We start from the raw sequence: 22,773 nt of genomic DNA, 5'->3' as shown, positions 1-22,773 counted from the left end.
ACTTGGTATTCATCATGTCCATTATCCTCTTATTGTTCTTTTTCAAAAGAGTGTTCTACAATTCTTGTATAAAAGTCAACTTTTAGATACTTTATAATGTGGATTTTAAATATACAAACTGTATGCTTTATATAGTTTTGAATGCATAAACATTGCAATGACAGTTTTGGTTCTTTACAAGCAATATCATTGCTGTTTATTAGACTCATTCACCTGCAAATACATGATCTCTTTTCTGTCCTGTTTTTCTTAGGTGACAAATTTCTTGTTTTCATTATACTTTCTTGTGTTCTTTTCAGTATGAAAGAATTATGACAAGATATTCCTTTTTTGAATTCTAGAAAAGAATTTTACCAGCTATTTTTTATTTCAGACTGAATAATAGGTACTTCTAGAATTGTTAAGTATTTTTAGTGCTTCTTTGCCATTTAATGTGGTAGATTGAATATTGTCAGGTAGTAAAACAGATTAGCCTATTTAGATACCTATATCCATATCTATGGGAGTTTAAAGGCATTTAATGTCTTTAACAGTACTGGAAGGTGGCCCCTATAAGATCTGGCCTTTCACTTTCCTCACCTCCTAACTTCTCCAGCCTGGTTGGCCTGCTTGTTAAAATACTCTTCACTGAGTTATTGTCTTAGCTTTCCTTCTCATAATATTCATGTATTTTTCAAATGTTCTGTTATCAGAATATCCTTTCTTCATCACACTTTCTAAAATAGCAAGCATCACTTTTTTTCCCCTCTTTATTCAGCTTTCTGTGTGTCTTACTTGTGACCTTTCATGTCATGTATTTGTTATGTCATTGTCACTAGAATAAAAACTCAGTTATAAACTCTCTTAAAACTTTGGTACTAAATTAGTGTCCACACGTAGAAGGTATTTGCTAAATATTTGTTGGATACAGAAATAAAAATAGGTAGCTGTTTTGACTCTTTACTTTGTCCTAGGACTTTTCTAAGCTCCTTACATAAAACTGATACTGTTCCTATTTTACAAATTAGGAAAATAAAACCAAGAAATGTTAAGTACCTTGTCTGGGCTCACATGCTTTAAAGTGGTGAAACTAAAATTTGAACTTGTGTAGTCAATCTAGACCTAGAGCTTAAGCTTATACTACTACTGTGCTATGTTGTTTTTAAAAAGGAAAGGGATCTAAGCAGTCATCTAATCCACACATCTGATGCAGGAACAAATACTTCATTTTTAGTTATTGCATATTTCTAGTTATGGTGAGTAAATACCTAAGTAGTGATTTTTGATTGGTTTTCATTCTAACATCAAGAGGTAGAGATTGCCTTTGACAGGATTACCCTTCACATATTTAAAAACTTTTGTAGTGTATTGCCTTTGTCTTCCCCATGTGAAATATATTCATGTTAGTCTCCCTCTCTTCTGTGCAAATTCTATTGAAATTGTTTGTGTCACCCTTAGATAATAGTGCCTTGAACCAAGAATAAACTTCAGCTAAAAATCTAATTAGTGAAGGTGCACTTACCTATTGTGGATCCTATACTTACCAGTACAGTTTAAGATTACGTTGAGACTTTTGGTAGCTTATACCATAATATTTTCATGTCATAAATTTTTTTTCTTTTCACATATTGCCCTTGAACCATGGCTCTCCACATCTTAGATTTTGTACATTTTTTTCTCTAGACCTAAGTGTTGCATATTGTTGTTCTTTAAAAAATTTATCTTGTTAGATACAGTCTATTATTTCCAGATCACTTTTTTTTTTTTAAGATTTTTTAATTTATCTATTGGACAGAGAGAGAGACACAGTGAGAGAGGGAACACCAGCAGGGGGAACAGGAGAGGGAGAAGCAGGCTGCCCGCTGAGCAGGGAGCCCGATGTGGGGCTCGATCCCAGGACCCCCAGGGATCACGTCCTGAGCCGAAGGCAGACGCTTAATGACTGAGCCAACCAGGCACCCCTCCAGATCACTTTTAAGTTCAGATATTGTCATAATCTTTTAGTAATACTTTATTTATAAACTTAACTCTCTTAGCTCTGTCCTTAAGTATTATTATCAAATACATTCTTATTCTTGAAATGGGAGGAGCTTATGTCTTAACGTTTCTGTCTATATTTTGGAGTGACTTTTTTTTTCTTGAATGTTATTAAAATTTAAAGTTTTGATGAGAGTATAAATAATGTTGACTTCTTTTTTTAATGCTAGTGAATTTTCTGACTTAAGAGTGTTGTTTCTTGGATGGATCCTCTTTTAAATATTTGATAGTATTAAACGAGTGAAAAACCTAGACAAAAGAAACTTTTTGTATAAGAATTTAGATTCATAATAATTGAGATGCATGGATGTGAATTAGCTTGGATTTCTCATTAAATATAATATACTCCAAAACCAAGATGGTTTAGGATACTAAACATTTTTTCTAAAACTTTTGATTTTAGCATTTTATTTTTATTTTTTAAAGTTTTTATTTAAATTCCAGTTAGTTAATATATAGTGTAATACTAATTTCAGGTGTACAATATAGTGATTCGACACTTAATACAATAGGCGATGCTCATCACAACCAATACACTCCTTAATCCCCATCACCTATTTAACTTGTCCTCCCACCCACCTTCCCTCTTGGTCACCATCAGTTTGTTCTCAGTAGTTAAGAGTCTGTTTCTTGGTTTGCCTCTCATTTTCCCCATGCTCATTTCTTTTGTTTTTTAAATTCCACGTATGTGTGAAATCATATGGTATTTGTCTTTCTTTGACTTACTTCGCTTAGCCTCATACTCTCTAGCTCTGTCCACATCATTGCAAATGGCAGGATTTCATTCTTTTTTGTGGCTGAGTAATGTTCCATTTTGTGTGTGTGTGTGTGTGTGTGTGTGTGTGTGTGTGTGTGTGTACACAGACCATAACTTTTTTTTTAATTTAATTTTATTTATTTATTTGACAGAGAGAGCCAGCAAAAGAGGGAACACAAGCAGGGGGAGTGGGAGAGGAAGAAGCAGGCTTCTAGTGAAGAAGCCTGGTGTGGGGCTCGATCTCAGAACACTGGGATCACGGCCTGAGCTGAAGGCAGATGCTTAACGACTGCGCCACCCAGGTGCCCCCAGACCATAACTTCTTTATCCATTCATCAGTCAGTGGATATTCAGGCTGTTTCCATAATTTGGCTATTGTACAAAATGGTGCTATAAACATTGTGGTGTATGTATCCCTTTGAATTAGTATTTTTTTATTTTTTGGGTAAATATCTAATAGTGCAATTACTGTATCATGGAGTAGTTCTATTTTTAACTTTTTTAAGGAACATCCATACTATTTTCCAGAGTGGCCGCCTGCATCAGTTTGCATTCCTACAAACAGTGCAAGAGGGTTTCCCTTTCTGCACGTACTTGCCAACACCTGTTGTTTCTTGTGTTTTTGGTTTTAGCCATTCTGACAGGTGTAAGGTGAGATCTCATTATAGTTTTAATTTGCATTTCCTTGATGATAAGTGATGATGAGCATCTTTTCATGTGTCTTTGGCTGTCTGTATGTATTTGGAGAAATGTCTGCTCTTTTTACCCATTTTTAATTGGGTTGCTTGTTTTTTGGGTGTTGGTTTGTATAAGTTCTTTATATATTTTAGATACTAACCCTTTATTAGATATGTCATTTGCAAATATCTTCTCCCATTCAGTTTGTTTCCTTCACTGTGCAGAAGTTCTTTTTATTTTGATGTAGTCCCAATAGTTTATGTTTCCTTTTGTTTCCCTTGCCTCAGGAAAGGGAAAGAAGTTGCTATGCCCAGTGTCAAAGAGGTGACTGCCTGTGTTCTCTAGGATTTTAATTGTTTCATGTCTCATATTTAGGTCTTTAATCCATTTTGAATTCATTTTTGTGTATGGTGTAAGAAAGTGGTCCAGTTTTATTCTTTCACATGTTGCTATCCAGTTTTCCCGACACCATTTGTTGAAGAGATTGTCTTTTTCCCACTGGATATTCTTTCCTGCTTTGTCAAAGATTAATTGACCATATAGTTGTGGGTTCATTTCTGGGTTTTCCATTCTGTTGCATTGATCTGTGTGTCTGTTTCTTTGCCAGCACCATACTGTTTCTGTCACTACAGCTTTGTAATATAACTTGAAGTCTGAAATTGTGATGCCTCAGTTATGCTTTTCTTTTTCAGAATTGCTTTGGCAATTTGGGGTCTTTTGTGTTTCCATATAAATTCTAGGATTGTTTATTCTAGTTCTGTGAAGAATGCTGTTGGTATTTTGATAGGGATTGCATTAAATACGTAGATTGCTTTGGGTACTATAGACATTTTAACATCATTCTTTCAATCCATGAACATGGCATGTCTTTCCATTTCCTTGAGTTGTCTTCAATTTCTTTTCTTTTTTTTTTTTTTAAAGGATTTTATTTATTTGAGAGAGGGAGAGAGAGAGTGAGCATGAGCTGGTGGAGGGAGAGGGACAAGCAGACTCCCCACTCAGCATGGAGCCCAGTGTGGGACTTGATCCCAGGACCCTGAGATCATGACCTGAGCAGAAACCAAGAGTTGGATATTTAACTGACTGAGCCACCCAGGCATTGTGTCTTCAGTTTCTTTTATTAGTGTTTTACAATTTTCAGAGTATAGATCTTTCACCTCTTTGGTTAGGCTTATTCCTAGGTATCTTACTATTTTTGGTGCAATTGTAAATGGGATTGTTTTCTTAATTTCTCTTACTGCTGCTTCATAATTCATATATAGAAATGCAGTAAATTTCTCTACATTGATTTTTTTATCCTGTGACCTTATTGAACTCTTTTATCAGTTCTAGTAGTGTTTTAGTGGAGTCTTTAGGGTTTTCTATATATATACTATCATGTGATCTGTAAATAGTGACTTTTACTTCTTTCTTACCAATTTGGATGCCTTTTATTTCTTTTTGTTGTCTGATTGCTACGGCTAGGACTTACAGTACTGTGTTGAAAAAAAGTGGTGAGAGTGGACATCCTTATCTTGTACCTGACTTTAGAGGGAAGGCTCTCAGTTTTTCCTCATTGAGTGTGATGTTCATTGTGGGCTTTTCATATATGGCCTTTATTATGTTGAGGTATGTTCCCTCTAAACCTACTTTGTTGAGGGTTTTTATCATGAATGGATGTTGTACTTTGTCAAATGCTTTTCTTGCATCTATTGAAATGATCATATGATTTTTATCCTTTCTCTTATTGATATGATGTACCACATGGATTGATTTGCAAATATTGAATCACCTTTGCATACTGGGCATAAATCTCACTTGATCATGGTGAATGATTTTTTTTGTAATGTGTTGTTGGAATCTCTTGGCTAGTGTTTTGTTGAGGATTTTTATATGTGTTCATCAAAGATATTGGTCTGTAGTTCTGTTTTTTTGTGGAGTCTTTATCTGGTTTTGGGATCAAGGTAATGCTGATAGTTTACAACCATTTTCTTAGAGATCCCTTTTAACAACCCCAAGATGTAATCCAGGCGTACTTCCATGTGTATTCTTGTATTTTATTACATAAGCAATCTTTTTTTTTTTTTTTAAGATTATTTATTTATTTATTTGACAGAGAGAGAGAGGCAGTGAGGGAGGGAACACGAGCAGGGGGAGTGGGAGACGGAGAAGCAGGCTTCCCGCTGAGCAGGGAGCCCGATGCAGGGCTCAATCCCAGAACGCTGGGATCATGACCTGAGCCAAAGGCAGATGCTTAACGACTTAGCCACCCAGGTGCCCCTTACATAAGCAATCTTATGATCGTAACATAATGGTGTTTCATATAGACAAGTTCAATGTGTTGTATAGTATTCTATCTCATTGAGATAAATCTCCGAAAGTACTCAGTCTGTCAGTGATGATTCTAATTGTTTTGCATTTTTAAATGTCCTATAAAGTTTCCTTAGAATGACCTAATTTATGAAATTATAGAAACAAAATAACATTTAGATTTTTGCTTCAAGTATTGGTAGGGTAGGTTATTTAGACCATCTTTTCTCTTAAGGACAACTTAAAAAGTTGGCGAGGTAAAGAAAGATTCTGCTTTTAAAGAAGCTAAAAAGGTAGGCCAAAATCAAGAAGAATGTGGGAACTCAGAGATATAAGCCTAGTACTGGAAGCCACTTTTGACCTAAGGACATTTGCTGATCCAGAAGCAACATTTGTAAGAGTAATATGTAGGTTTTGTGGCCTTGTGGGTTGGGGGGAGGGTCTGTAGTAAAATCCAAAGCCTGCCTAAAGTGAAGATTGGGAAATCTGCTTAAATTCCTCTCTACCCTCTTTACACAGATACCCCCAAAGGGTTATATCTTCAGGGTAATTATGAACTGGAAGTGATTTGCCCCTCCCCAGGATATCTAGCTCTTTTGGTGTTGCTCTTTTTGTCCAAGGAACCTATAGTCTTAAACGTGGATTAAAGTGGTCCTAGATTAGTAATACCCCAAAGTGCTTGGCAGAAGCTAAGAAATACTCTTTGGAGAAAGGTATCTTCATCATAGGTTTCAAATGATTCCTACAATCATTTTTCAAAAATATAACCTCCCCCTAGAGAGTGGAAGTCTGTTGGAGATCATTGGAGTGTGGAAGTAGGAGGTTTAATACATCTGGCTGGCTGCCTTGGGTCATTTTCTGCCCCCTGCCTCCCTCCTGCCAACTTTTGCTCCTGATTTTAGAGTTGTCCTTGTTGGCATCACTTCGTAAGATGGTGAGAGGTGTGTAACAACCCCCCATACAGACATGTAATAACCTTCTTGTTTTCATCTTCAAGTCTTTCTTTGTACGCCACTGCCTACAACTTCTGCGCCCTGCCTGGATCCTAGAGCATGCATCAGCTTGTCTTCTATACTGTAGTTCCCCTGCAGGAATTTGCTCGTCACATTTCTCACCTTTACTTACTCTTTGCTTCAGTTTCCATCTTCTAGAAATTTGTTGACATCTCTCATTTGGTCTTGCCTGTTTCCTGCATTGTTTTCTTTTTTATTGTAGGTTTATTCTTTTTTATTCATTTCCTTTCACTTTAGTGGATTTCTGGAAGAAGAATTTTAGACATATGTGTAAAATACTCGACATTTAACCAGCACTTCCACATAGTTTACAAACCTACTTGAGCATAGGAAAAATTTCTGAAAGTAGATCAAAAGATACGGGTATCTAAGTGTTTTCCAATATTGCCAAATATCCCTCTGAAGAGATTGTAACTCACACTCTTCACATTAGAATATGATGATGCCTCTAGTAGCATTTTAGTCTCTCTCTTTTTTTTTTTCACATAGGCTCCATGCCCACCGTGGAGCTTGAACTCAAGACGCTGAGATTAAGAGTCACATGCTCTACCAACTGAGCCAACCAGATGCCCTGCATTTTAGTCTTTTTGCATAAAGGGGCATCTGGTTGGTTCATTTGGAAGAGCGTGCAGCTCTTGATCTCGGGGTTGTGAGTTTGAGCCCCACATTGGGTGTAGAAATTACTAAAAATAAATGAACTTCATGAAATTAGTACATAAAATGTTTTGGGGGAATTAAAATACTTTTAAGATCATTTCTGTAACTTCTTAGCTTTTATTTTTCTCTTTTTATTTTTTATATTTAATCTAAATTGACATAAACTAAATATGTGGCTGCATATTTTCTTTGTATCTTAAAGATGACGTTTCAGTTCCTGTTTTAGCTTGGGGACCTTTTTGTTTCAAAGAGTAAGTTTGTGTGTCAGAAAAAAAGGAGAACTTCTTTATATTTAATGATCGTGAATAAATCATGTGTCAGACATAGTCAGCACTGTGCATGCATACTCACACTAAAACGTGTTCATTGCTCTCTGGAGAAGAAAACAGCCAGTCTTCTTTCCTACTAAAATTCTTGAGGTGTTTCATTTGGTGGTGTGCCCATTGAGTCAATGTCTCCTTCTAATCCTGCCAAAAGAATCATTTTTGGCATTTTACAGATCAGTTCTTCTAGTTCTTCATAGAAGACTTTTTTTTTTTTTTCAAACGAAGTAGGAAATTTAAATAATTGTGCCAAGAATTTAACACTTTCTTATTAACTGAAAACCAAGTTTATTTTTAGTACTCTTCATATGTTTTACCTGATTTGTATTCACTAGTATTACTTCCAGCTTATAGTCCGTTTGCCAGTGATATTAATCAATGGCTTTAAATGTTTAGAGAGCTCTGTTTTAGGATGCAATTGAGGGAGAAAAGAAAAAAAATTTAAATATATAAACAATTTTTAAGTGGGGACATTAACTTTTTAAGCAATAATGTGCAAACAAATACTTTAGGGTAATGGTTCTTAAAGTACGGTCCTCAGATCAGCGGCAGCAGCATTACCTCAGAACTTGTTAACAATACACAGTTTTTGCTTCTGCCTCAGATTTGCTGAATCAAAACCTGTGGCCCTGGGACCCAGCAATGTATTTTTTAATTAATAAGTCCTCTAGATTGTTCCAATACTCTAAAAATGGAGAACCATTTCTTTAGGGATTAAGAGCATGGATTTTAAAATCAGACATATCTGAATTCAAATTCCAAAATCCACTATTTAATATCTGTATAACTTTGGGCTAGTTACCTAATTTCTCCAAGCCTTAGTTTCGTTTCCTCAGTTATAAAATTGGAATATCACTTCTCTTGTGTAGATCAGGTAAATGGGATTGTTTGTAAATTCCCTGGTACGGGGAGCTAAAAAGTGATTATAGTATCCTTACCATTAAACATATACTATAATTTATTGATTCTAAAACACAGTTATTCTGTATTAATGTTTCTGAAATTGTAGGTGTCTTAAAGTCATATGATTGGAAACATTGTGTCAGCTTACTTGTAAAGTTTTCTTTTTTTTTTCGTAATGGCACATGAGGGAATGGTGCATTTAAAACTCAGTGGTGTCTGAGTCAGTGATATATGTGGTAGTATATGTTCAAGGTGCAGGAGCACTGTCAGGGTTGAGCAACATTTGAGCGTGTGTTGATTGAATCAAGTTTTAGCATGGGACAGGTACTGAATTGGCCCCAGGAGAAGCAGGCATTTTAATCAGAGAATGTAGAACTTGAGTTTAGCAAACAGCTACAACTGGAAGTGTGGAAGTGTGTATCTGATTGGGATCGTAAAGAGAAAGAATCTGAAGTATAAGAATACCTCACTTGGCTGCACTTTGCATATACTACAATTTTACAAGTTGTAGGTTTGTGGCCAACCCTGTGTCGAGCAAGCACATTGGTGCCATTTCTCTTGTAGTATTTGCTCATGGCTGTGGCACATTTTGGTAATTCTCCCAATATTTCATGCTTTTTCATTATGATTATATTTGTTACAGTGATTTGTGATCAGTGATTACGACTCACTGAAAGCCCAGATGATGGTTAGCATTTTTAGCAATAAAGTATTTTTTAATTAAGGTACGTGCATTAGTTTTTAGACATATTGCTGTTGCACATTTATAGACTAGAGCATAGTGTCAACATAACTTTTTGTATGCACTGGGAAACCAAAAAATTCATTTGACTCGCTTTATTGCGGTATTTGCTTTATTACAGTGGTCTGGAACTGAATCTGCAATATCTCTGAGGTATGCCTGTCATATCAAGTAACCTAAACAAAATTCATACTAGTATAGGAAAACTGATTTTTATAAATTTTCTGTATAGGTTTTCATCCTTCTTAAATCAGTTATCATCAGCCTTTGGTTTGTTACAAAACCCTTATGGCACTTTAACAGTATGCTTGCTGTTAAATCTTTGCAACCAGGCCTGCTAAATGAAATATCTAAGGATGAAGCTTAGATTTGTAGGTATTTTGCAATATACCCAGGCTTTATCCCTGGATATTTAAATGTTACATCCAGGCTCTCCACATACATGTAGACATTATCTTTGCCAGAATCAAATTAATTATATTTGTTTTCATTCTAATTTCAAACTAAATTACTTTTCCAAAGAGCCTTTTAAGAAAAACGTTCTTTAATGAGTTATATTTTCCTTGAATAGCTATTCTTTACTCCCTTCCCTTATTTTTATCTCTTCCTTCTCTTCCTTTTTTTCAGGGGTCTCTGAAAGAGAAGGTAGATAGTTAACACTCCCATTTTATAATTTGTGTGGGAAACCTTGCTCTATTATAATCCCTGTGAAGTAGTACACACATAGGAAGTAGTACAAAAGTTATTCTCCCTCTGTATACATCCAGTGATGAACTGTAGGCTGTCTTTGGCTAGCTTTAACATCAGCAAGTTCTTTTTATTTTGATTGGAATTTATTGCTCTCTATATCCACTTCAGTGTCTGTTTTTTATTATTGATGCTATTCTGTGCCTAAGCATAAGATAATCCTTTATCCTACTGCTTATCTTTATTGCTTTTTCCTGAACCATCCTCCCTTCTTGAATTTGCAAATTGAAGAAAAACATTAATCCTATGTAAATAATTTTAAGATTCTTTTATTAAACCAACAACAAAAGTATATAGCATAGAACATCTGGATTTCATGAATTGTATTTCCTACTTGCTGGATTATGATTTCCAAGCATGCTCTTATCTCATTAACACAAGGTGGTCTATGCCTAACCTAGGATCTTTATTTTTTTTTTCTTTCTTTCTTTCTTTCTTTTTTTTTTTTAGAAACTTGTGGTGGAGAATGTTGATGTGCTAACACAAATGAGGACCAGCTTTGACAAACCAGACCAGATGGCTGCACTCTTTAAAAGATTATCATGTGGGTAACTCATGAAACTTTCTATAAGCATTAAGAAGACCTTGATACTCAGTATTTAGCTGTTGCTTAAACATAAATATAAGTACTCCTTAGCTTATGAAAAGAGCAGAAAATACTTGCAGTCAAAGGATATTTTAAGTATATGGCTTATCTACTTCCCCCCCCCCTTTTTTTTTACCATAGTCTTAGTACCATGTATCAAATATTTAATGAATATTTAGTTCATAAACTCATTTAATGCAAGTAAGTCTATATTAATTTACTAAAGGAGAATTAATTTTTGAGTCTGTAACTTTCTAAAAATCAACCTTATTGTGGTATAGTTTGCATATGATGAAATCTACACACGTAAAGTGAACAATTTGGTGGAGTTTGGCAAATGCATATATCCAGGTAACCATTACCACAGTCAAGACATAGAGCACTTCCATCACCTCAGGAAGTTCCCTCACGTCCCTTTGTAGTCGGTTTCTCGACATCCCCCAAACCAGACAAAAAATGATCTGATTTCTGTCATTATAGATTAAATTTGCCTGTTCTAGAACTCCACATAAATGGAATCACACAGTATATACTCTTGTGTCTGCCTTTTTTCACTTAGTATGTTTTTGAGATTCACCCAGCTATGTTATGTGAATCAGTAATCTGTTCCTTTTTATTGCTATCTAGTAGTCATTGTATGAAAACCTGAGCCCTACAACTTAAAATAAATTGTTTTTAATGTCTTCTTGATATTGATTCTTTGTGGGAGGTATACTGTGAAATAACAGTGAATCTTAAAAATTTATGAAAGCATATTTAGCAGGTAACTATTTTAGGTGCACTTGAATTAATTTTATCTTCATTTGCTTTTGTACTTGAAACATAATTACAGATTATTCTGAAGTCATTTCTTATTGATTTAAAAGCCTTTCTAGCCTTTCCAGCATTAAAAAAATAATGAAATACCAATAAAATATTCTTTGCATTTGAGAAAACCAGAGAGTTTATTCTCCCAAAGAAAAAATAGTACTGAAAAAATTAAAGCAATGTACGTATTTTACATAATATTCCCCTTTGATAATTTTCTTTTAAATGTTATGCAGTTATATCAAATTTTTGAAAGTGTAAAATGACTTAGGGAATCACTTTATAAGGCTGTCTTATCCAGCTTCAAAAATATAAACTTATTTAACAAAAATTACTATAAAATTAAACTACATGATAGGTTGCTTTATAGAACAGATTAGTTGTTGCCAGAACTGGGAAAGCAACAAGGGAGTTTTTGGAGTGATGAAACTGTTCACCACAGTGGCGATGGTGGTTACGCCAATCTACACATACTAAAATTTTTTCCTAGAGCTGTATACCGAAGGAAAGAAGGTCAGGTTTACTGTACGGTACTTTAAAAAATGAAATTAAAATGATAAAAATGAAAATACTGATTTGGTAGTATTCTAGGGAGGTAGAGTATGAATAAATACTTAGTAGGAAATTGTTTTTTAAATTTTTACCTGATCTCTTTTGTTCATTGTTTTATTACATGCTTACATTTATCGGTCTTGTTTTCTTTATTCTTAATTATTTTTTTCATGTTTCTCCTATTTTTTAATACTCAGTTGACCACTCAACCAGCCTAACTACTTAACTTCTTACTAGTAAATAATGTTTTGACTGTATCATCTGGTTAAAGGCATTTAATCCACTGCATTGTTCAGTGCCTGTTTATTGTTACTTAACTCTCCTATTTGTGGAATTGAAACGAAATGGAATTTGTTAAAATTCCAAATAATTTGTAAATTTTCAAAATAAAATCTATAATCCTTAATGGCCCATATATATCAAATTTGCCTTTAAATAGAATTTATTAATTCTTTTTTGTGATTTGGAAAAAGAAAAGATCTGCTTGAGAATGGCTTACTTAGGGGACTGGAGAAAGCAGTTCTTTCCGTTGAAATACTTTTCAGAACACTCTCTTTTGTCTTGGATCCCCATCTTTGTGCCTCCTTCACCCCATATCCAGAGGTTGATACACTTTTGTAGCAGTTTGATTTTCATAGTCAATTATCATATTCTTTTTAATACCCTTAAAAGGCCATATAATTTGTCAAAAGTAGCCCTAATTGAGGCACCTAGATGGTGCAGTCATTTAAGCGTCTGAGTCTTGATTACGGCTCAGATCATGATCTCAAAGTCCTTGGGATGGAGCCCTGCGTCAGGCTTTATGCTCAGCACCGAGTCTGCTTGAGATTTTCTCTCCCTCTGTCCCTTCTGCTCATGTTCGCTTGCTCTCTCTCAAATAAATAAATCTTTAAAAAAAAAAAAAGTAGCTCTGAATTGGGAGGTAATCTGGAATTAATTTTCAGTTTTAGGACTTTCTAGCTATGTGACTTGAGCAAATTTAATACTGTTTCTTCCTGTTTTCTCACAGTTTGTCTCTTGGGGCTAGGTTTATTGCTTTATTGACTCCCTTATTATAGACCTTAATTTTCTAGTTTTCCTATAGTAATTCGTCCTTTTAAAATTCAGTCCATTCACTTTTGCCCTGACCTTGCCACGGTCTGCAAATCTACAAGTTGCCTCCAAAGACCTTTACTTTAGCAATACTTTGAATGTTATTATCACCTAAAATTGTTGCACTGGTAAGTTCTTGAATTTGAAGCTCTACTCTCAGATCAGTCATGTTTTCAGCTTTCCCACTCTTTCACTCCTATTAAATTTTTTGTTCTAGCTCATTGAAACATTGATATCTCTTTAGTTTTCTTATCAGTTTTCTTATCTTTCTTCCTGACTTTACTTCGTCATCCATTCTGGACTTTAAAATTTGGTGATTTCAGTTGCATTCTCCTCTGTGCTATCATACTACTTCTGAAACCTTTCTGGAAGAGATCATTAGTGACTACGCACTTTCAAAATCTGGTCCTCTTTCCTCTTAATCTACTTGATTTCTCTGTTAGTGTTTATCTCTTTTATTCTCCTTTTTATTGAAATTTATTCTCTTCATTTGCCAATACTTTTACCTTTTTTAAGCCATTGGGGTTTTTTTTTGTTTTTAAAGATTTATTTATTTATTTATTTATTTGAGAGAGAGAGAGAGAGAGAGAGTCAGTGAGAGAGGGAACACAAGCAGGGGGAGTGGGAGAGGGAGAAGCAGGCTTCCAGCAGAGGAGCCTGATGTGGGGCTGGATCCCAAAACGCTGGGATCACGCCCTGAGCAGAAGGCAGACGCTTAAGGACTGCACCACCCAGGTGCCCCTAAGCCATTGTTTTTATAATCCTTTTGGGAAAATGTATCCAGTCTTACTTATCAGTGTATCTTTAAAATATTCATCCCCTAGCCTTCAGTCTCTGGATGGAGCTCCCGGCGTTTAATACCAAGTGCTAATTTGATCAGGGTGTGGTCTGTGGACCAGAAGCAACAAGCAAAAGGACCACATAGGAGTTTGTTAGAATGTAAATTATTAGGGTTCTGCTCCATTTTTAAATCAGTTTGCTGGGGCCCAGCAGGTGATTCTGATTTGCACTGAAGTTTGAGAAACATGGTTAGGTATCTACAGCTGTATGATCCACAGATACTTTGCAGCATCTCTGGAATAGGATATTCCTCTGATGGGAAGTATAAATGGTGGGGAGAAAAAGTCTGATATTCTTCTGTTATTGACCATTATATCACCTCCCATGCCATTCACCCAGTGATTCTCAAAGGGAAACGGGTATGCTGTCTGACTTTTCCTGTCATCACATTCCATATCTAGTAGCTGTGTCTTCAGATCAGAGTTTGCAAATTGGTGGGTCATGTTTGGCCCAAAGACGTAATTTTTTTGGCTCTATGCTCCATTAAATTAAAAAAAAATGTTTTTTGATCATTATTTTAAAAATGGAAGATTTTGCATAAATATCCAAACGTTTGGCTCTCCCTCCCCCCAAATCCTGGGTAGTATTTTGCCACATGGCAGTGATTGACTGGAGCTAAGTAGCAGTTGCCTCCTTTAGAAATGTTTTTCTACAGTTTTTCCCCCTCACTCTGCTGTCTTTCACTTAGTCTGCTTCACTATTTTATGTTACCTGCTATAGATATTGAGCTTGTAACTCCTGCTGCAGATCCTACCTCTTAAATGTGATGCCTAAATCTATTCCTTTTATTCCATGGTTCTCATTTAAGACTGTCATTATTTCGTAAACTACAATCTTGGCTTCCTGCTGTGTTCAGTCTTCACTTTCTAACCCCTCTCCCACATTTAGAGTTATATTTCTAAAGATTTCTTTTCATATCACTCTTTATATTTAAAAAACCCTGAACTACGCCCTCCTTGATTAGAGGATAGTCTAAAACTCCTTAGCATGTCATTCAAAAGCCATTATTTGGATAACCTCATATCCAGCCATTGTTTTCTCCTCTTTTCCCCCCATAACTTTTTGCTTGCCTGGCCTGAGATCCACATAGTCTCTGCTCTAGTGTTAGTTCCCTGGGATGTGTGTTAGTCTGTTTGGGCTGCTACAACAAGATATCACAGATTGGGTAGTTTATAAACAACAGAAATTTATTTCTCATTGTTCTAGAGGCTGGAAGTTCAAGATCATGGTGCTGGCATGGTTGGGTGAGGGCCCTCTTCAGAGTCGCAGACTTGTCATTACATTTTCACATGACTGAAATGGTTAGGGTTCTCTCTGAAGCCTCTATAAGTCAGTAATCAAATTCATGAGACTTCACCCTCATGGCTTGAGGCCCCATCTCCTAATACCAGCTTTCGGGGCTTAAGTTTTTAATACATGAATTTTGTAGGGACATAAACATTCAGACCATAGCAGGATGTTAATAGAAATTATGGGGGATTAGAGGAGGTGCCAGTGCTTAAAAAGGTATGGCAAATAATCCATTAATGATAAGTTAAACATTTCTTACCATGAAGTTTCTCAGAACTTTTATTGTGTCATTATTGTTATATATATTTAAGAGGAGGTTGTAGGATATAGTTCTGGCAAAATTATTTGATTAAATTCTGGTTATCATCCCTTGGAAGATATATGATTATACCACACTACATTTTCTGATTATTCACCTTATTTTCTGCCATTCCTTTTTCTAGATTCCCTTTTGTTTTGTTCCCTGGCCTGGAATGCTTTTGTCTTCTCCTTTATGACCAACTTGGATGACATTTTCCCAGAGAAATATTTCCTTTCACCTTTCTTTCTTCTCTCCTTTTCTGGATGGTAACATAGTCTCATTTCTTGAATAACCATTTCATTGAACATCTTCTAGTCTTCTGGGTCTCAGGCACTCCACCAAGTGTAGAGAAAGATAAAAAGATTGGTTGATTAGACTGGTTCCTGCTCATGTGGAAGGTATAGCATATTTGTGTCTTACCTCATTTTGTTAACACTACTGTTTTAAATCTTATCACATTTTGGCTTATATTATTGCTGTTAGTATATTTTAATAAAAGATGCTATGGTCAAGGTTTAAGCAAACCACACAGGAGGTAGAAAGTCGAAATAATTCTCTCCATTCCTACCCCTCAAAGGTAACTATGGTTAATGGTTTTTTATACATCTTTCTAGATATTTGTTATATATATACAAATGTATGTATGTATGTATATACTGTTGACTCTTGAACAATGTGGGGTTTAGGGATGCTGACTTCCTGTGCAGTCAAAAATCTGCATATAATTTTTGACTCCCCAGAAACTTACCTGCTGGTAGCCTGCTGTTTACGGAAGCCTTGCTGAACAATAGTTAACATACTTTTTATGTTATATGTATTATATACTGTATTCTTAGAATAAAGCAAGAGAAAAAATGTTATTAAGAATATTACAAGGAAGAAAAAATACATTTACAGTACTGTATTTACCCCCCCCCCCCAAAATCCATGTGTAAGTGGACCTGCACAGTTCAAACCCATGTTGTTCATGGGTCAGTTGTGTATCTTTTTGTCTCATATAAATAGGGTCATATTTTCTTAGTTTTCTTGACAGTCCATTTAGACTGTTACTTATGGTCTAGATTATTATTCTGTTTATATTTGTGTTCTTATTACATAGTACTATGCCTGTAATCAGGAGTAGTTCAGTAAATGTTTGTTGGCTTTCTAAAATATGAAGGTATTGATCCTTCCAATTCTAATCTCCCTTGATTTTGTTAACTAAATTTTAATATTGAATATATAGTAATAATTTTCTGAATATGCTTCCTAACCAAAATGTAAATTATCAAATCCATTTATAGTCTTCAGCAACCTGGTCTTGCCAAAACTGTTTGTGATCTCAATAGTCATGTTTTTTTGTTTCTTGACTCTCCAGACCTCAACAGCTAAAGAGTTTAGCATCCCCAGGTTCTGGGACCATTTGAGGATTTAACTCCTGTCTGCTTTGACAACTCTTCTTTCTCCTCTAGTCTCTCTCTCCTTCCTCCTACTTCTGCCATTTCTGAGAGGATTATACAGGTGGCTACTTATGTGATTATTTCAAGATTTTAGTGAACCATCTAAACTGTTCTAAGAGTAGTGTGTACTCCATATAAAGTAAACTGTAATTTCCTTACTTTGAATGTCAGCTTTCAGTACCTTTGCCTCTTTAATCATTTGTTGTAATCAAATTGCTGTTATATTTTTGATCGTGGGAATTTTATGACTAAGAGTTTTCTTCAAAGTTAAGAAAGAATTGAATTCATACTCTTCTCCTCTCTTGTCTTCCAATTTAGCTGTTGACAGTGTCTTGAAGAGGATGACAATAATTGGTGTAATTTTATCCTTCCGATCGTTGGCACAAGAAGCACTTAGAGATGTAAGAAACCATTATAAGTACATATGCTATAGTTAAATAATCCCGTTTAACTTCCCAGAAATTAAAAGTTCTTAAAACTCCAGTTTTCATAGTTATATAAAATCAAGTATATAGAAATTAGAGTTATTTAAACTTATTTTTTATTTTGGCATTGAAATTGGGGTGGGGTATAGCTCGCCTGGATATTGTACTACTTTTTCAACTTTACTCTTCACTGCAGCATTTTCTATTTTGGCTATATTCAGTTTGGCCTTCTAAGTACTAGTCTTAGTACTTTAGAAAATTGTGAAAATAGAAAAGGTAAAATAATTTTTATGAAAACTAGAAGTAATTGAATGGTAATGTTTAAACTTAGGGTTCACTATTTAAAAATAACTACATTTTTATTTGTTGTCCTGCCTAGGTATTATCTTACCACATTCCTTTTCTTGTAAGTTCAATTGAAGATTTCAAGGATCATATTCCAAGGGAAACTGACATGAAGGTAATAAAACTTTTTTTTGGATTTTACAGTTTCTAAAATGAAATATTTGAGTTAACATATGAAATAAAATTTAATAAATTCTAAACTACTGTAAAGTTTCTGTTTAGAGTGATCAGTTGGCATGCTTGCCTTTGAAAATACATCTTTGAGAGCACCAAAATGCTACATAGGCATTTTGAAAGGTCATCTTCCTTGATAACCTATAGCAATGTAAAATGGGTTGGTATCGATCATTCTTACATTGATAGCTGTTCATACCTGGTCATAAGCAGAATTGGAAAAACAAGCCAGGGAAGTAAGAGTTGTTTTGTTTTAAGTAAAGTAAAATTCAATCAGTTTTTTAAATTGATGTTAAAAAGTCTTGTAAAAGAATGTCAATATAGGGTATAATGTAAAAAAACTTTAATACCCTGTTTTTAGAAATGTAAGATAGAACATTAGTAGGCATATGTGAGTTTACAATTTTTGTTTTGAAAATTTTTTGATCATGAAATCCAACTCACTTATCTAACCCCAGCTATAATTAACTGGTGGTTACACATCCAGTAAGTGACCTCTTATGTATGTTTTCTAAGCCTCCATGTGTCTTGGAAAGATTATTTGCTATTTCACATGTTTTGAAATGCACTGTCTGAAAAAAGTTATGTCTAAACTCTTTTGTACGACACTCAAGCTTTTTCTCAGATTGATGCTACTCACTTTCTGAGGCTTATCTTCCATGGCTTGTTCCATCCTTCTCCCATGCTCTTCTCTTTCTTACTCTACCCTTTTCTTCATATATATCTCATGAGGTAACTAGTTCTTCCCATGTGCATTCTCATATCTGTCTGTTTCATCCTCTCATTTATTGTACCTGAAAATCCTGCCCTTTTCTATTTTCTGCTTTTTGAAGTCCTGCTTATCTTTTAAGGTCTGATTCAATTGCCGTATTCTAAGAAACATTCCTTGATCCCCAGGCAATTAAGTATTTTTTTTTTTCCTTATTATTATCAGAAAACTTTTTGTTTATCCATTGAGGGGTTAAATGTGGTCTGCCTTGTATTATAATTGTGTTTTTTCTCTTAAATTTATGCTAGATTGTAAACATTTTGAAGGCCTTGTTTTCTTTATTTCTGTGTCTCCCACAGTGCTTTGCATAGTGTAAACATTTGGGATTAATGATTGTCCTGTGATTTTATGATTGAAAACCATGTGTGATTAGTGCAAAACTGTTAAATGGAAACACTGTAGAAAAAAGAGTTAAGAGAACATTAAAGAAGAATCATTCCTTGAAAATACACTGGTGTGTGGATTATGAGAATATTCTGAGCAACCATCCAGTTGTTTCAGCACCCGACTTAATTATGTTTAGTTTTTGGCAAACTTTCAACAGAACTTAATATTTTTTTAATATTTTTTAAAAACTCAAACATGTATTTTTAAAATTAATTTATTTTTAATTGAAGTATAGTTGTCATACAATATTATACTAGTTTCAGGTGTACAACATAGTGACTCAACATTTATACACATTATGAAATGCTCACCATGATAAGTATAGCTACCATCTGTCACCATACAAAGTTCCTAGAATGTTGTACTACATAAGACAATGTACTACTTAAAATGTTTTTGACTATGCTGTACTTTTCATTCATGTGACTTATTTTATATCTGGAAGTTTGTACCTCTTAATTCCCTTCACCTGTTTGCCCATTCCCCCTCTGCTCTGGCAACCACCAGTTCTCCAAATATATATTTTTTAATAGCTTTCTTGAGATATAATTCAGTTATCTTGAAATGTACTCATTTGAAGTATACAATTCACTGGATCTAAGTGTAGTCACAGAGTTGTGCAGCTATCACCCCACCCAATTTTAGAATATTGTCATCATCCCAGTTGGAAGCCTTGTGCCCATTAGCGGTTATTCTGGAATTCTTCTCAGTCCCCAGCCCTAGGCAACCACTAATCTACCTTCTGTCTCTTTTTACCTATTCTCTTTCTTTCTTGCTTTTTTCTTTTTTCTTTTTTTTTTTTTTTAGGATGTATTTATTCGTTTAAGAGAAGGTGGGCATGCACGAACGTGTAGGGGGAGGGGCAGAGGGAGCGCATCCTCAAGCAGATTCCCTGCTGAGCATGGAGCCCTGCATGGGGCTCGATCCCACAACCCAGTAGATCACGACCTGAGCTGAAACCAAGACTCAGGCACCCAACACAGCGAGCTATATGGGCGCCCCAAGTTTGCCTATTCTTGACATTTAGTATGAATCATACAATATGTAGGCTTTTGGTACTGGCTTCTTTTACTTAGCATAATGTTTTCAAGGTTTATTCGTGTTGTAGCATGTATCAGTACTTCATTTTTTATTGCTGAATAGTATTCCATTACATGGATATACCACATTTTATTTATCCTTTCATCAGTTGATGGACATCTAGGTTTTCACTTTTTGGCTATTATAAATAACGCTATGGTGGATATCCATATAGAACTTTTTGTGTGGACATATGCTTTCCTTTCTCTTCAATATATGCCAGGAGTCGAATTGCTGGGTCATATGGAAACTCTATGTTTAACCTTTTGAGAAACTGCCAGATTGTTTTTGAAGTAGTTATACCATTTTGCATTCCCAGCAGCAATGAATGAAGGTTTCAGTTTTTCCATATCCTGTCGATATTTGTTGTTGTCTTCTTAATTATAGCCATGCTAGTATGTATGAAATGGTATCTTACTGTTTTGTTATACATTTTCCTGAAATGAATGCTGAATACCTTTTCATGTGCTTATTGACTATTTGTGTATCTTCTTTGGAAAAATTTCTATTCATATCCTCTGCTCATTTTTTTGCTTGGATTGTTTGCCTTTTAAATTTTGAGTTGTAAGTGTTCATTATATATTCTGGATACAAGTCCATTAACAGATACGTAATTTGCAAATCTCTCTAATTTTGTGGGTGGTTTTTTCATTTTCGTAATAATGTCCTCTGTGGCACAAAAATTTTTAGTTTTGATGAAGTCCAGTTTGTGGACTATTATTTTTTCTTTGGTTGCCTCTCCTTTTGGTGCCCTATCTAAGAAACCATTGCCTTACCCAAGTCATAAAGATTTATACCTACATTTCCTTCTAAGAATTTTATAATTTTAGCTCTTAATGTTTAGGTTTATGATCCATTTTGAGTTAATTTTTGTGTGTGGAGTAATGGGTCACTTAAAAAAAGATGTTTTTCCTCTTTTTTTTAAAGATTGAGTGCATGCATGAGCAGAGGAAGGGGCAAAGGGAGAGGGAGAGAATCTCAAGCAGACTTGATGCTGACTGTGAGGCTTGATCTCACGACCCTGAGATCATGACCTGAGCCAAAATCAAGAGTAGGACACTTAACCGACTGAGCCACCTAGGTGCCCCACCCCCAAAAAATGTTTTTCTAGGACTTAAACCATGGCAGTTACCATTTATTTTAAGATACAGTTTTACTTCATATTTTGTACTGAGTTTTTTTTGGTAGCAATATCAGAGATAACCAGCTACATAGGTGGTTTTTAACTGAAGTATTGAGCAGTCAGAATATCATAAATACTTGAACTCTAAATGTGATACCAGGAAGAATTATTTTAGTCATTAGAAATTCCATTATCAGGCTTTAAAACTGTATTCCTTAAAAATCTATTATGGGGCACCTGGATGGCTCAGTCAGTAGGGCATGCAACTCTTGATATCTGGATGGTGAGTTCAAGGCCCATGTTTGGGCATAGAGCTTGCTTTAAAAAAAAGTCTATTATAAGTAACTTACCATATTTATAGCTATGATATGATGAGTCATTGAACAACCACATTTTTCATTAAATAAGTATGAATGTGAATATAAGTTCAGCAATTTTGATTCACTTTTGTTCATTTATTCATCTCTTTTGGTTTGATATTTTATATCCATGCTACCAAGAAAAATACCGTTAGCATGATTTTATTGGCGTTTGCCACAGAGAATATACTAATTTTCTTTGGCCTAACAGTAGGAAGTTCTAACAAGCAGCACATCATGAAGTAATAACTCAATTTATCATTGTAGGCTAGTTGTGTTGTGGTTCCTGTTTCAGCCAAGTTTTGAAATTCTCTAGTGTTCTTATAGGTAGATTCTAATTTAAACAGTATATCTTTTCTTACTAGAGTGAGATTTCTTAGAAATTTGCTAAAATATTTCTTACTCTGTAATTCTTATATATTCTATCAGGTTGCAATGAATGTGTATGAGTTATCATCAGCTGCTGGATTACCTTGTGAGATTGATCCTGCCTTGGTGGTAGCTCTCTCCTCACAAAAATCAGGTAAAATGCATTAGTAAATATATATTAGTCTTAGTTAAAATTACCAGGGCAACACAGATACAGGTGTGGTACTTATTTATTCAAATGCCTACTTAATGTCAAACTTGCTTTTTTTTTTTTTTTTTTTTGTAGTTGGAATAGAGCAATGCAAAGAGGACAAAAGTCCCTGTCTTCTGGAGCTTATGTTATAGTGTAGTCCTCAGATAGACAGTATTTAAGCCATAGGACTAGATGGAATTTCTAAGGTTAGTTAACAAAGATGCAGAAGAAAGAGGATCAGGGTCTGAGCCTTAGGACACTTTCAACTTTAAGAATTCAGAGAGAAGAAGAGGAACTACCAAAAAAGAAATGAGAAAGAAGGATGGATGAAGGAGAAGAAAAACTAGGAAAGAGGAGCTTCCAGCAAAGTGGAGAGGGAATGATCAACTTTGTAGAATTAATGGGTATTGCTACTAAGAGCAGTGGCAGTGGAATTTTTGGAGCAAAAGGCTGAGTAACGGGGGTTAAGAGAGAATAGGATAAAAAGAATTGGAAATAATAAATATAAAACAACGCA

General features: G+C 34.9%; 1 protein-coding gene across 1 annotated transcript in view; it reads left to right on the top strand.

The window, feature by feature from the left end:
• NCKAP1 (NCK associated protein 1) overlaps positions 1 to 22,773 on the top strand; it is a 99,655-nt gene that overhangs the window by 72,455 nt on the left and 4,427 nt on the right. The window contains exons 24-27 of the mRNA XM_045806268.2: positions 10,576 to 10,669; positions 17,351 to 17,433; positions 17,837 to 17,917; positions 22,124 to 22,217. Coding sequence (XP_045662224.1) covers positions 10,576 to 10,669; positions 17,351 to 17,433; positions 17,837 to 17,917; positions 22,124 to 22,217 — 352 coding nt within the window. The remainder of the gene's footprint in view (positions 1 to 10,575; positions 10,670 to 17,350; positions 17,434 to 17,836; positions 17,918 to 22,123; positions 22,218 to 22,773) is intronic.

This window comes from Ursus americanus, chromosome 1 (assembly GCF_024610735.1).
Source record: "Ursus americanus isolate L20-20 chromosome 1, mUrsAme1.1.p, whole genome shotgun sequence".
NCBI lineage: Eukaryota > Metazoa > Chordata > Mammalia > Carnivora > Ursidae > Ursus > Ursus americanus.
This window is presented reverse-complemented; position numbering and strand designations above follow the sequence as displayed.